Here is a 13,404-nt window from a genome sequence, read left to right as displayed (position 1 = left end):
ATTTTATTATATAGATAGAGTGTTTTATCGAATGTTCCAAGTGGAATAAATTTCGATATTTCAAACTGTGAAATAAGTTCGGTAATTTCACTCTCGGACTTTCTCCCGCCAAAACGTCAACTTTGAAATCAATCTGCCGTTCACAAAATTTGAAATTTATGTTGAAAATAGCAACGAGTAATCGAGGAAATCTATATGATAAATAGGATAATCAATTGGTTATCAAATATGAACACTCATGCCAAGAATGCAGTAAGATTTAATTCGTGCGCGGAACAAGTTCCGCACACTCGTTAAATCTATGCGTTCTTCGGCAATCGTGACAATATTTTTGTTATTCACTCCTTCCAATTAATTATCCTATTATTATTCATAACCTCATATATCTTATTATTTATATTTATAACATTGCTTCCAAAGAACACTTACAAAACCGAGCTACACAAAGCGAAAAATGACTTCGATGTTTTTATGTATTTTGAAATTTCCTTCATACACCTTTCAGATGAGCAAGATACAATTTAGCTATTTAAGTATCGTACTTGTTTTTAATAGTGTACTAGCAGTTTGTAGTTTTACGAAATATTAGTACTGTTTGTGGGTTCATTTTCCTTTCTTTACGTCTATGAAATAATGTACGTAAAACTTCTGTTTCATCTGACAGTGGCTTCAAAGCTAATAAGACAATATACTTGACAATGCTATTGGAAAACACTTATTTACATTTATTCTGGCAAAACGACGGGCGGGCCTAAGTAATTAAATAAACTGTCACACTTGACGATTTACCTTATTCAGTTGTCAAAGAGTTTTAAACGATAACGGTTTGCTTAAAATTAAGGGCTCTTACATATTAACGGATTGACCAATGAATTGGGAATGAACTACAGTTTTGTAACGTTTAAAGGATTAGGAAATCTCTAGTAAAGACACAAGTTTGATCGGACTTTGTCTTAGAGCATAACTTTTTGTGCATTTTTTTTATTTCTACACACGTTATCAAAACGTTTTCCCTTCATTGCGTTCGTTAGGTGCTCGTCCGTCTACAGAAGACTTTCAACACTTTTAGCATTCGATTCAGTTTTGTATAGAAACAGTATAGAACGGGTGTTGGTGAGGACATGTTTTGGAAAACAGTTATAGAAGCTACAAGTATACCAATCAGTTTTCCACCGAATGCATTTTTATAATACTGGTATGTGTATTGACATATTTGTTCACGGAAATAGGCACAGTGCGTTTTCGGATTTAGCGATGTGTTGCACATATCAGACCGTGTGCACCCTGTCCATGCTTTAAGTTTTTAGGGAAGTCTCAGTTAATCATTTATTGTTTTTACATTGTATGTATTATTTTGGTGATTTTATGATCTTTGTTTTGTGTATATGTTTTTTTTATGTCTGGTCTTTGTCCCTTGGTTACATTCATTTGATTTCCGCTATAATTTTGATTACCTTGATTACTTTTTGATAATCTAGTATTTATTTCTTGCTTATTTCGCTTTAAAATATGTTCCTTGTATTGAATGGTTATTGCCATTTCCTGAACTTTGACTACAAAATACATAGAAATGTATTTGTCAAAACACCCAATGTAGCGAGTTTTATAAGAATTTCCCAGTGTTTACGTAACATATTATCAATTCATCTTGAAGTTCGGCTTTTTACGTAACCGATACAGGTTTGTAAGCAGACAGGCCTAGTTTTAATCTGATACACATGTGTAAATTTTGTCTTTATCTTTTGTTAAACTTGCCCTGATGTGGTATATTTCGATTATTATCATGGACCCAAATGTTTTTTAAACGAAATACACATGTGTAACATAATAGTACAAATGAAAACAATGACAAAATAGAATAAAACAATCAAGAATCTAAAGTTCAGTGCTAGAGGCTACACTCCGTACAAGTCACGGACTTCTGAACGTATCAAAGGTCTCGTTCGTTACTGTATTTGAAAAAAAAAGATTTGTTTTAATTCCATTTTATACAATTACTCTTCACAATGTAAGTACTACAATTACTCTGCAAATTTACTTTTATAATTTGTGTCTGGAATAATTTACTTCTCTCTGAGCCTAATTTTATTTAAAACTTTTTTATTAACACAATGTTACATAAAATAACTGAGAAGTGAATAGCACAGTCCTTCGAATTGAGTAGCTGTTGAATAAATAATATATTATATCTAAATAATTTATAGGATTACTGACATTTAATTTATCCAAAAGGTGTTTGAAATTAAAAAGAATTTGAAGTTAAAGAGACAACTGATAAACCTTTCTCCGTTTAATACCTAGACCTTAACCTAACTTTATTGACGAAGGACGTTTTAACGTTTAAGCTTGATAACAGATATGCTGTCTTGCTGTTTCATAGCTTCAGTCTTTCTTGTAATTGGCCCAAACACAAATTCTATACATAAGTACTAGAACCCATAAGAATCATGCAAAATTTACAAATTATGAATCATCATCAGAAATAAAAAGACACACGAACTTTACATTTTTTTAAGACTAATTGACAGTTAATTCGTCTTTGAAGTTTCAGAGGCTGTAAAAAAGAGTTCGAAGTGAGAAAAATAGAAATAAGAATGATAGTGAAAAAGTAAAGTAAGTTTTCTTTTTGATGATGAAATTACAATGCGTTTACTATAATTTATTCCTCAAATTACTTTTAAAAATTAATGCCGAACTGCTTTTCAGTTAACATTATGAATGAAATTGCATGGAAGGAATCTTTCCTCCCAGATTCACCAAATGCCTGATTCTTGCAGAGAATAACACTTCAAAATGTATTGAGATATTTCAAGTGTTGAGCTTTTTTTTTCTTTTTTTGTAGCGAACACATTGAACCCGCATATAATGGAACTCTGGAGCTACTCACGTACCGTTTTTATCTTCAACATCTTCCTTGAGTGCACATGCACTTGCTGCAGCAGTTACTGCCATTGTTATAAAAAATAAAGTGTTATGTTCATGGAGAAATTTAACTTATATACCCGATATTCCTGGCGACACTTCAGTGTTCGAAATGAATGGAACCAGTTAAAAAATCATAGGGCTAAACGGATTTAAAAATATTTCTTCAGTTTAGCCGCTAAAAAAGATTTATTTCATACACTATTTTCTGGAGGATATTCACCCAGCGGCGTTTAGTCGTTTCGAACTCAAAACATTAAAAATAATGCATGAACTCAAATCACCGAATAGTTCCGTTAAGAATTTGTTAGATAACCTACAAAATGACGGAATCCTGTATATTCACCTTTCATGCGGCTCATGGTCATATCTTCCTACCGATTTATTTCAACGATTTACTAAAACAAACGCGAATTATCTGTATTTGGATGGAAATAAATTCCGTTATGTTAACTGTTCCACGTTTTACACCAGTACAAAAACTGATGAAACTCTCAATAAGTGAAGATATGATAGAGAGAATTACATTTTATGGTATGCCAGAGAAGTTTTACAAAACCGATTAAAGAGGATTTCGAATTGGTGTAAAGATAGAAAAAGAAAAATAAGTTCGGTACCCAAATTAAAGGACCTTTATCTTGACGGAAATATGGTTGGGAACATGGGTCGAGAGACATATCAATGCTTGCCTAAAAGTCTTCACCTGAATTTGAATGACAATCGAATGGGAAAGATACAAAGCAATGTTTTTTCCTCAACGCCTCTTTTACAGACTTGTACAGACTCTTCTTCTTACAAAAATTAGACACCTGTTGAAAATAATAGAGGATTTTGCTTTTAACATCTCACCATTGAAGACGTTAAGAATGGAACAGAATAACTTTCGTTTCAACAATGACTTAAAATATAATCAAGAAACCAATTTTAAAGTGTGAAAGTTTAATTGACCTCAGTCTCTCTAATAATCATATCCTCAATGAAAAAATAAAATAGAAAACATGCTTTTACCTCTAACAAAATTAGAATATTTTGATATATCGTCGTCAAAAATTGTTAGAATGCCTCTTTTGGATAGTTTCGTCAATCTCAAGCGATTAAATTTGGCTCATAACAACATAATTAACTGGAGTGAAAATCAAACTGATTAAGACTCTTTTGAGACATAATTTGTCCTTTAACAATATACGAATTATACATGAAACCTCCTTTCCCAGACGAATATTGAGCCCTTTAGAAATACTTGATATGAGTAAAAATCCATTTATTTGTACTTGTTACCTTTTATGGTTTACAGAATGGATAAATACAACGAACACAAAACTTATTAGTTAACCATGGTATTACAGATGCAGACAGCCTGAAGTTTGCCCGCCTTGAAATCCACAATGGCAATAGTCCTCTCACTTTCCAGTCTTTTGTTCATTTTTGTGTTAATATTACTCGCAAAATGCTATATCAATATAAGAGATTTGATATGTATAATACGGATACATAAGAAAGGTCACCTCCCTCTTCTATCTAATGACTATTTCGAGTATGATGCCTTTGTTGTACATTGCGATGAAGATCGTGAATGGATCCACCAGACCCATGTCGACAACATAGAAAATAAAGGGTTTAAACCTTGCATTTGTGATAGGGATTACGAAATTGGCGAAGCAATTGCAGAAAACGTATCAAAGTGTTTAGAAAAAATCAAAGACAGTTATCATAAAAAGGTCAAATGATTTCACAAAAGGACAATTTGTGTCGATGGGAGGTCGACGTTGTCCTGGAAAGGCTTCGGACCTACGGATCAGATATTTTCCTTTAAATTATTCTGAAACCTATTGACTGAAAGCATATTGCAATGTGTTCCATGTCTTTCATTTAAGACTGGTGTCGGGGAGGGTATGTTTTGGAGAGAAGCCGAGATCGCACTAAGGAAGCCGATTGGTCATCCACCGATTGCATTATCCTAATTATGTAAACACAGTTTTCCCGGATTTTATTTCTGTTTCTTGTAGAAATGTACCATATTATGTTTTTAGAATATGGTTGAACATGACTTCATGGGCCTTTTAATTATAGAAAATTATGAAAAGGTTTCGATTTTGTCGGAACCTTTCCCAAGTGTCAGCTATTTTGACATTGTCTTACATTTACTTACGTTGTGATATTGTGGGACAAACGATCTTACCCGTGCTTCATCATTTTTTGTTAATTTGAAAAGATTTTTTGTTAAATTACGCAAAATTAACCGGTTATTTAAATTCCTTAATAACAGCTATTCAAACTCAAAATGTAAATGAAACATTGCACTCAAATGTAAATGTAAAAGTTTTCATCCCGGACGAAATCAAAATTGAATATTTAGCCTATAAATAAGATATGAAATCTACAAAGAAAAAAAGCATTTCTTGTGTGACTATACCAATAACATTCAAACTAGATACATGTAAAAAGCTATAATATCAAGAACATCTTACATATCATCTTACATTCTCTATACGTATCTAACATAATTGTTCGTATTGTTTGTTTTTTGTTTTGATATCTTGGCTCACCTTAATATCCAAACACGAATATGTACCGAAGCGTGACCATGTATTTTTTTGATTTTGGCACTGTACGGGAATGTGGTATATAGGTGAAAGTTATTGATGTATCTTTGCATTTAATGGTATTTTATTTGCAACTTTGCTTAACGCAACACTCACATTGAACACATTTAAGTAGCAGTCTTTTTAAGTATCATGCAAAATTATGTAAAATGTGATATAACTAAAGTACATACTTTTATTATTATTATTTAGTTTCTTTATATTCAAGGAGATAATCTACACGGAAAATCAAATTCTTTCCATTGTACTTCAGTTTTGTTTGCAATTATCTCCATATGTTTTGAATTCTACAGTATATTCAATATAATTTGTATCTCCTATGAACTAGGGTTATATAAAAAAAAACCACATGTAACTTTCTTTTTACAATTGCATTTTAAACAAAATATCAAAAATAATATATATATATATATATATAGGCTTATCTACCATGAATCATATTTTGCTACTGAAAAATGCTACTGAGTGCTACTGAATAGAAACAGATAATAATCAAGCGAACGATGACAATCAAAAGCAACTTCTCTGAATAAAATACCACACAGAAACTAAAAAAAAACCAAACAAACAAACTACACAGAACAAAAACAGACACAAATACGCAAAAAATACTCAACAAAATTACAAAAATGAAACAAAACATTAGAATTGAAAGCCAACGCAACACTCACATTGAACACATTTAAGTAGCAGTCTTTTTAAGTATCATGCAAAATTATGTAAAATGTGATATACCTAAAGTACATACTTTTATTATTATTATTTAGTTTCTTTATATTCAAGGAGATAATCTACACGGAAAATCAAATTCTTTCTATTGTACTTCAGTTTTGTTTGCAATTATCTCCATATGTTTTGAATTCTACAGTATATTCAATATAATTTGTATCTCCTATGAACTAGGGTTATATAAAAAAACCACATGTAACTTTCTTTTTACAATTACATTTTAAACAAAATATCAAAAATAAAAAATATATATATATATATAGGCTTATCTACCATGAATCATATTTTGCTACTGAAAAATGCTACTGAGTGCTACTGAATAGAAACAGATAATAATCAAGCGAACGATGACAATCAAAAGCAACTTCTCTGAATAAAATACCACACAGAAACTAAAAAAAAAAACCAAACAAACAAACTACACAGAACAAAAACAGACACAAATACGCAAAAAATACTCAACAAAATTACAAAAATGGAACAAAACATTAGAATTGAAAGCCACCACAGTTAAGTATTCGACCATTTTATGACACATGTATAATGAACGCCCTATTTCAATAATCAAATACGGAGAATGTACTCATTGTGGGTGTTTATCGCAGTGATATTTATTAACAGTTCACGGTTTTCAAGCGGAAGTTACTGCACTCAAAACATTGAGATAAAAGTGTTGATATCAAGTGTAAGGTTTCAGATAACAAATCACGGAAATGTGACCACACATGTATCAAAGGGAACTTGGTTTTGTAGACACAATTCTGACACATATGTTTTTTTCATGAATTTAAATATATTCCTGAAAAAAAGGTAAGGATTTTAAAACAAAATTGTCATACTGAATTGCTTTTATTGATATTATTCTTGATGACTTTCTTAGGTTTATCTTTTTCATGTACTGCTGCATAAAATACTAACTACTTATTAATATGCCATACAAGTATCAATATTATTTACAATTTTTGGGGCTTTTCTTAGAGCGACTAACCTTTTCTTCTGTAATGCCACCTATGAGCTTTGTAAGTGTTATATTCTTCATAATGTTCCAGAAGCTATTAAATGCATAAGCTGCAACACATTCTTTAGAAGTTAATATGCCCTACACTGATGTGAGTAGAATAATTTGAAAATTAATTGAGGGAAATGGGTTTGATAACATATTTGAAAGTTCATCTACACAAATTTTGTTCGTTAAGAACATCTTAGAGTAGGCATAGCTGCACATGGGGAGTTACACTAGTATGTGAACACAATCTGTCGATGAAAATCAATAAAAAACAAGTGTAAGATAAGTTACCAAAGGAATAAATTGAATATATTTACCTTTCTTATACAGTATTAAACCACTTTTAAGACAAAGAATTCTTCAAGTAATATGATATTCGGCTATATCTATGATGAACAGAGCTCAAAATCGTATTTAAAAGACAGAACAGCGCCTCAACAATGGAGCAATTTTGTGGAAAAAATTTCGTCCCTTCCGTCAGAATATTTTTAGTCATTCATAATTTGGTCTTACATTGTACATATATAGGTCGTCGCTGACGCTCCGTCTGTATTGATATCACCTTTGGAGTTACCATGTAGTATTCACACAAAAATTAAGTGTAAGTGTTTATAAGAATCAGGCAAAAATGGAGAAGTAAACATGCATGTCAAAACTCCACCGATCTGACAATGTAAAAGATACTTTCTCTATTTGAAAAGACCATGATTTGATCTCTGCATCACTGCCTTTGCTCAGAAATATTTCAATAGAATATTAGAAAAATTAGGTTTTTTACTCCCTTGAAATGTTTATTTTCAGTGCATTTCAATGAAATTGTTACTCAAACGTCCAGCATGATATGGCTAATCTTGTCCGTTTTCCCTTAATCTAATGGTTCAAATACTCAAATTACACTATCAAACTGATGGGTGTTTTCATACCATGTTTCACTTAATGCCTTTTTCTTACAGAGATTGATGCCTAATACCTCAGACTACAAAAAAACAAACGAATAATCCTGTAATATAATCGATAAATGTAGGTAAAGATAATGGTGTTAACAAAGTGAAGAACCAAAGCAAATAAAAAAAAAACCTGTGTTCACTATATGTTTTAGTGCGTCTTATCTTTACAAAAAAACATATTTCTTAGATTTGTTCCAGGAAATCACAACCATCACTTGTTTTTCACTGTGCTGGTCGTGTGCTATTTGCAATAAGCTAGTGGATACGTTGCAAGGAAAAGTACAATTCTTATTAAGATATTGGCACAAATCTGTCAAATTGTACTTACTTGTCATTACATAATTTTATCAGTGGGATATTTATGATAAGTTCTTGGTTAAAGAACGACCCAATTATTAAAGAAATCGATGCTGGGCCATGGTCATGTTTCATATGTTATACTGTTTTATTAACTCAAGTAGTAGTGCATTTCTCTGATATGATTTTATGAGAACAAAAACATTGATATATTATGGATATTAACTGTACTAAATTATAGAATTGACAGATGATCTTAAGTGGTTGAGTCACTTATCATATGAACATCTAACGTACAAACTCTTTTGCTTTTGGCTTTAGTTTAGTATTACAACTTTTCATATACCTTTGAATTTGTTTTTTCAAATGTTAAAGAAGGAAGGCAAATTAAGCGGAAGAATAAGATTTGTAATTCTAACTTTCAAACTTATTTCCCCATTAGCGGAAGAAATACAACCAAACACACCGAACTGATAATATAATTTCACTCAAGGATGACTTCTGGATTTATTAATATCACTATTTGATCTCTGCAGCACTGCATTTGTTCTATGATTTTTCAATACAATTTAAGAAAAAATGACGTTCTTGACATAGTTACCTGTTCTTAAAATGTTTATTTTGACTGCATAATAATGAAACTTTTAGTCAGTTTACCAAAGGGATATGGGAAATCTTTTTTCCATATGATTCTGAAAGCGCAAGGAGTCAAATTACACTATCAAATTGGTGCTTTTTTCATAGCATGTTTCAGCCACGTTCTATTCTTGCAGAGACATTTACGTTTTGTTTTCGTAAATTAGTTTTTCAATTGTTGAGGATAGAAATGTTAGTACTTGTTAGACTAAATTTTGGTTTGTCATAACCGTGCAAAATATAATTACTGTGCATATCTAACAAGTAATATTTTTTTGTCAATTTTTTAAAAATAGTACATTGAAAGATCCAATTATTTGAGTATCAACCTGTAATAAAACGATTCTGTATAATATGACATATTTAACAAAATTGTATAAGAAATGCTTTGATTCTTACTCGTTTTTCTTTTAGATACAACGATTTCATCCGGCAATGCTATTCTGGAGTTTCCTGTATATTCTGTGTTTTGTCAGCATTTTCCTTAAGTTAAATACATGCATAAGCTGCAACGCATTTTGTCGCTGTTTTCACAATGCAGTGATATGTACTGGCAAAAATCTGACGTATATTCCAGAGATTCCTAGCTTTACTTCAGTGTTTGAAATGAACGGAACTGGTTTAAGGGCTATAGAAGAAAATGGGTTTGAAAACATTTCTAAATGTTCACTTACAAAGATTTCATTCAGCAACAACATGTTAGAGTATATCCATCCGCGAGCATTTCGTCGTTTTAGACTAAAGACATTAAAATTTATATGTGAACGCAATCTGTCGGTGATGACAATTAAAAATGTGTTAGATGAACTACCAAAAGAGCGAATTCGATATATTCACCTTTCATACAACAATTGGAAACACCTTCTACCTGATACCTTTGAATCCTTTACCAACACTCATATGAGATTTCTTCACTTGGAGGGAAACGAATTCCATTATATTAATGGTTCAACATTTTCAACGCTAAAAAAGTTACAAAAACTCTACCTTAATGAAAACAAATTAGAAAGAATAACAATGTCTCTAATGCCAGAGAGTCTTCATACACTTTATTTAGACAACAACCAACTAAAAAAGATTCCTAATTGGTGTAAAGATATGAAAAGAAAAATTAGTTCACTTCCAAACTTACTTGAACTTCACCTTGAAAACAATTTAATTGAAGATGTGGGAAAATATGCTTTCCTGTGCTTGCCTAAACTTTTATACCTTTATTTAGACAACAATAGAGTTGGGAAAATAAGAGACAATATTTTTTCCTCTTTGTCGTCTCTGCAGACACTTCGATTGACAAGTTTCGGAAAACCCCTAAAGAAAATAGATGAATATGCGTTCAACAGTTCATCCTTAACAACCCTTAATATGGAAAAGAATGGTTTTAATTTTAACAAGGACTTCGGGTATAACTCAGAAACCATATTTGCCTATTGTAAAAATTTGATTCATCTCAGTCTTTCCGAGAACAATATGTTTAACGGAATGAAGAAAGTAGAGAATATGCTTTTACCCTTGAAGAAAATTGAGACACTAGATTTATCATGGTCTAAAATTGTGAAAATTCCTGTTATAGAGAGTTTCGTCCATCTTAAACGTTTTAACTTAGCTGGAAACAAAATAATTGAATGGAGCCATACAGAAATTGATTTTAATTACCTTAAATCCTTAGAAACCCTTGATTTGTCATACAATAATATACGGGTAATAAACGAAGCCTCCTTTCCAACAGATATTTTAAATTCCATGAAAAGGCTTGATTTAAGTAAAAACCCATTTTCCTGTACTTGTGAGCTTTTCTGGTTTACAGAATGGATAAAAACAACAAAAACAACGCTTGTTGGCTATCCTTGGTATTATAAATGCAGACAGCCTCCATCACTAACTAATGTTGTTTTAATGAAATATGTTACAGCGAAGAAAAGTTGTCCTCCTTGGAATCCTTTATACACCATGGCAATAGTACTCTCAATATCAAGTCTCCTTTTCGTTTCGATATTGCTAATAATCTCCAAGTGTCAGATAAATATTAGAAATTATATTTACCTTTTACGCATACGAAGAAAGGGTTACCTTTCACTTTTACCTAATGATGACTTCGAGTATGATGCCTTTGTTGTATATTGTGATGACGACCGGGATTGGGTGCACCAGACCTTAGTAAACAAACTAGAAAATAAAGGTTTTAAACTATGTATTCACTACAGAGACTTCGAAGTAGGAGAAACGATTGCTGACAATGTTTCTAATTATTTAGAAAAGTCACAGAAAGTAATCCTTATTATGTCAAATGAATTTACAAAAGACCACTGGTGTCAATGGGAGGTTGACGTTGTCATGGAAAAACTTCGTAACTACGGACCTGATATTTTCCTTTTAGTTATGCTTAAACCTATTGACTCGAAACATATGACAAGCAAGCTTCGCTCACTACTGGAGTGTGTTCCTTGCCTCAGGTGTAAGATTGGTGTAGGAGAGGACATGTTTTGGAGGGCCGTTGAAGCTTCTTTAAGAAAACCAATCGGTCATCCACCAACTGCATTACCATAATCTATGATTTATTGAATTTAAAGGGTGTCTTGAAATATCAGTTCAACGATATAATGCATCATAAACTGCCTTTTTAGATGTTTCTGCGAAAAATATTTTAAGGATTTTTTTGTATTAATTGAATTTTCTCTTCTGACGTGTTCTTCAATAGCCAAAAAAAAACTTTTTTCACTTATTTCTATATGTAATGAATAGAAGAAGTTGCAGCTTCGGTGGATATTGCGTTTTAAATTGTCAAAATGTTTGTATTATTTTAAGTCACATATAAGGTACTACTGTTCTTTGTGTTCATAAAATATTTTCTTGTTCACAGATCAAAAGATCATTCGTGTCTTTTTATATCGTTGAAATATTTTGCAATTATTTTGTTACATTGAAAGGATTCAATAAGTATACTGAAAAGAAGCTTACCACTTACATTACATACGCATGAGTCATCGTATAAAACTCTAATTAGTGTACATTGAATATACTATATTGTAATGTGGTGGTGTTGACGATTCAGTCATTGAAGTTTTTGATTTGCAGAAAGTGTTTCATTTTGTTTTAAATGCATTTTACAAGTTCTTTCAAATAGTTCATTGTTACGGAAGGGTTATATATCAAATAATGAATAATGTGCTCCTGTGATGTATTCGATATTATCGGAGCTACAGAGATAACTCCGATTACTGGCAGTAGAGAAACCCTATTGGGGTCTATAACCGGGATACCTCAGATACAAAGAACAGCTTCCTACGTGACCAAATATATAGAAATTGTTTTTGATCATTATCGATTTATTTCCAAAATGAAACTTTACTTATATAGCCAATCATTGTCTAAGATACGGAATCCACATGTATAAAGTTTTATACGCTCAGCCTTTTTTTTTTGTTTATGAACTTCATATCAAATTAAATGTGTTCTGGCTTTATCTTGAAATTATATACACTGTCTTTTGTTACAAGTATAATGTGTGCAAAAAGACATAGTTGTTCGTTTATTCTCTCGGTATGTTTAGATCTTTACGAAGAGCAACAGTTGCATAAATGTTTTACTTTAACTGCTACAGAACTATGTAAGGTGAAAATACACTCTAAAGCATGTAAAGGATAAAGACGTGCATGTATCTCTCAACCTTTATTTTACGATATTATTCAACGCAAAGCACGGAAAGCTCGACACTCGGCCAATAATTTAACTATAAACCGTTGAATAGACTCATTCATAAGGGATTTAGTTATGATATTGTTGTCAAATCGTCAAGGATGGCATTTTTTGGTATTAACATTAATTTGCTCATAGCGTCTTTACATAGAAACTAAAACACTGTATTTAAACGCAGTTTTTTTGGCATGGCATGGGTTGTGTCCTTATTGTATAACGTCTGGTGTACCATGATTCTCTATCCCGAAGAACTGAGATTAATTTTTAATACGATAGGGACATAACTTCGTAGGTTTAAACTGGTCTGGAGCTGGCATGTCAATTAACTACTTGTAGTTCTTTATTTGTACATTTGTGTAATTTATAATCTGTTTCTTTATTTCCGTTGTAACAAGGGACAATGACATTTTTGAACTGATTTTAGGCGTATTTAATTGTGTAATATTGTTTCTACAGTGGCCAGTTTTAAAATAGGAGGATTGTGATCACGCCAACGTACTCTAACCCCGTTGCATTTTTGCGTCTGTCCTAAGTCATAACTGTCTGGCCTCTGTATGTATTGTTTCTTTTT

At 31.7% G+C, this 13,404-nt stretch overlaps 1 protein-coding gene across 3 annotated transcripts; it reads left to right on the top strand.

The window, feature by feature from the left end:
- The first annotated feature begins 6,909 nt into the window (after window positions 1-6,909).
- On the top strand, window positions 6,910-12,653 carry LOC148628340 (toll-like receptor 2). Of its 3 annotated transcripts, XM_088586066.1 has the most exons (4): window positions 6,915-7,064; window positions 7,789-7,861; window positions 8,214-8,280; window positions 9,555-12,653. In XM_088586066.1, the coding sequence occupies exon 4, from the start codon at window positions 9,576-9,578 to the stop codon at window positions 11,682-11,684; it is 2,109 nt and encodes a 702-aa protein (XP_088442192.1). In that variant the 5' UTR covers window positions 6,915-7,064; window positions 7,789-7,861; window positions 8,214-8,280; window positions 9,555-9,575; the 3' UTR covers window positions 11,685-12,653. The 3 variants fall into 3 exon arrangements, with proteins under 3 accessions (XP_088442190.1, XP_088442192.1, XP_088442191.1); XM_088586065.1 differs by lacking the exon at window positions 7,789-7,861; XM_088586064.1 differs by lacking the exons at window positions 7,789-7,861; window positions 8,214-8,280 and having other exon boundaries at window positions 6,910-7,064.
- Window positions 12,654-13,404: the final 751 nt, after the last annotated feature.

Source organism: Perna viridis, chromosome 1, assembly GCF_037379345.1.
Source record: "Perna viridis isolate PV_CMFRI_1.1 ecotype Kerala chromosome 1, ASM3737934v1, whole genome shotgun sequence".
In the NCBI taxonomy this organism is placed as follows: domain Eukaryota; kingdom Metazoa; phylum Mollusca; class Bivalvia; order Mytilida; family Mytilidae; genus Perna; species Perna viridis.
This window is presented reverse-complemented; position numbering and strand designations above follow the sequence as displayed.

Excerpts from the sequence above, each read along its gene's own strand:
- LOC148628340 (XM_088586064.1), top strand. The coding sequence starts at position 9,576 with ATGCTATTCTGGAGTTTCCTGTATATTCTGTGTTTTGTCAGCATTTTC.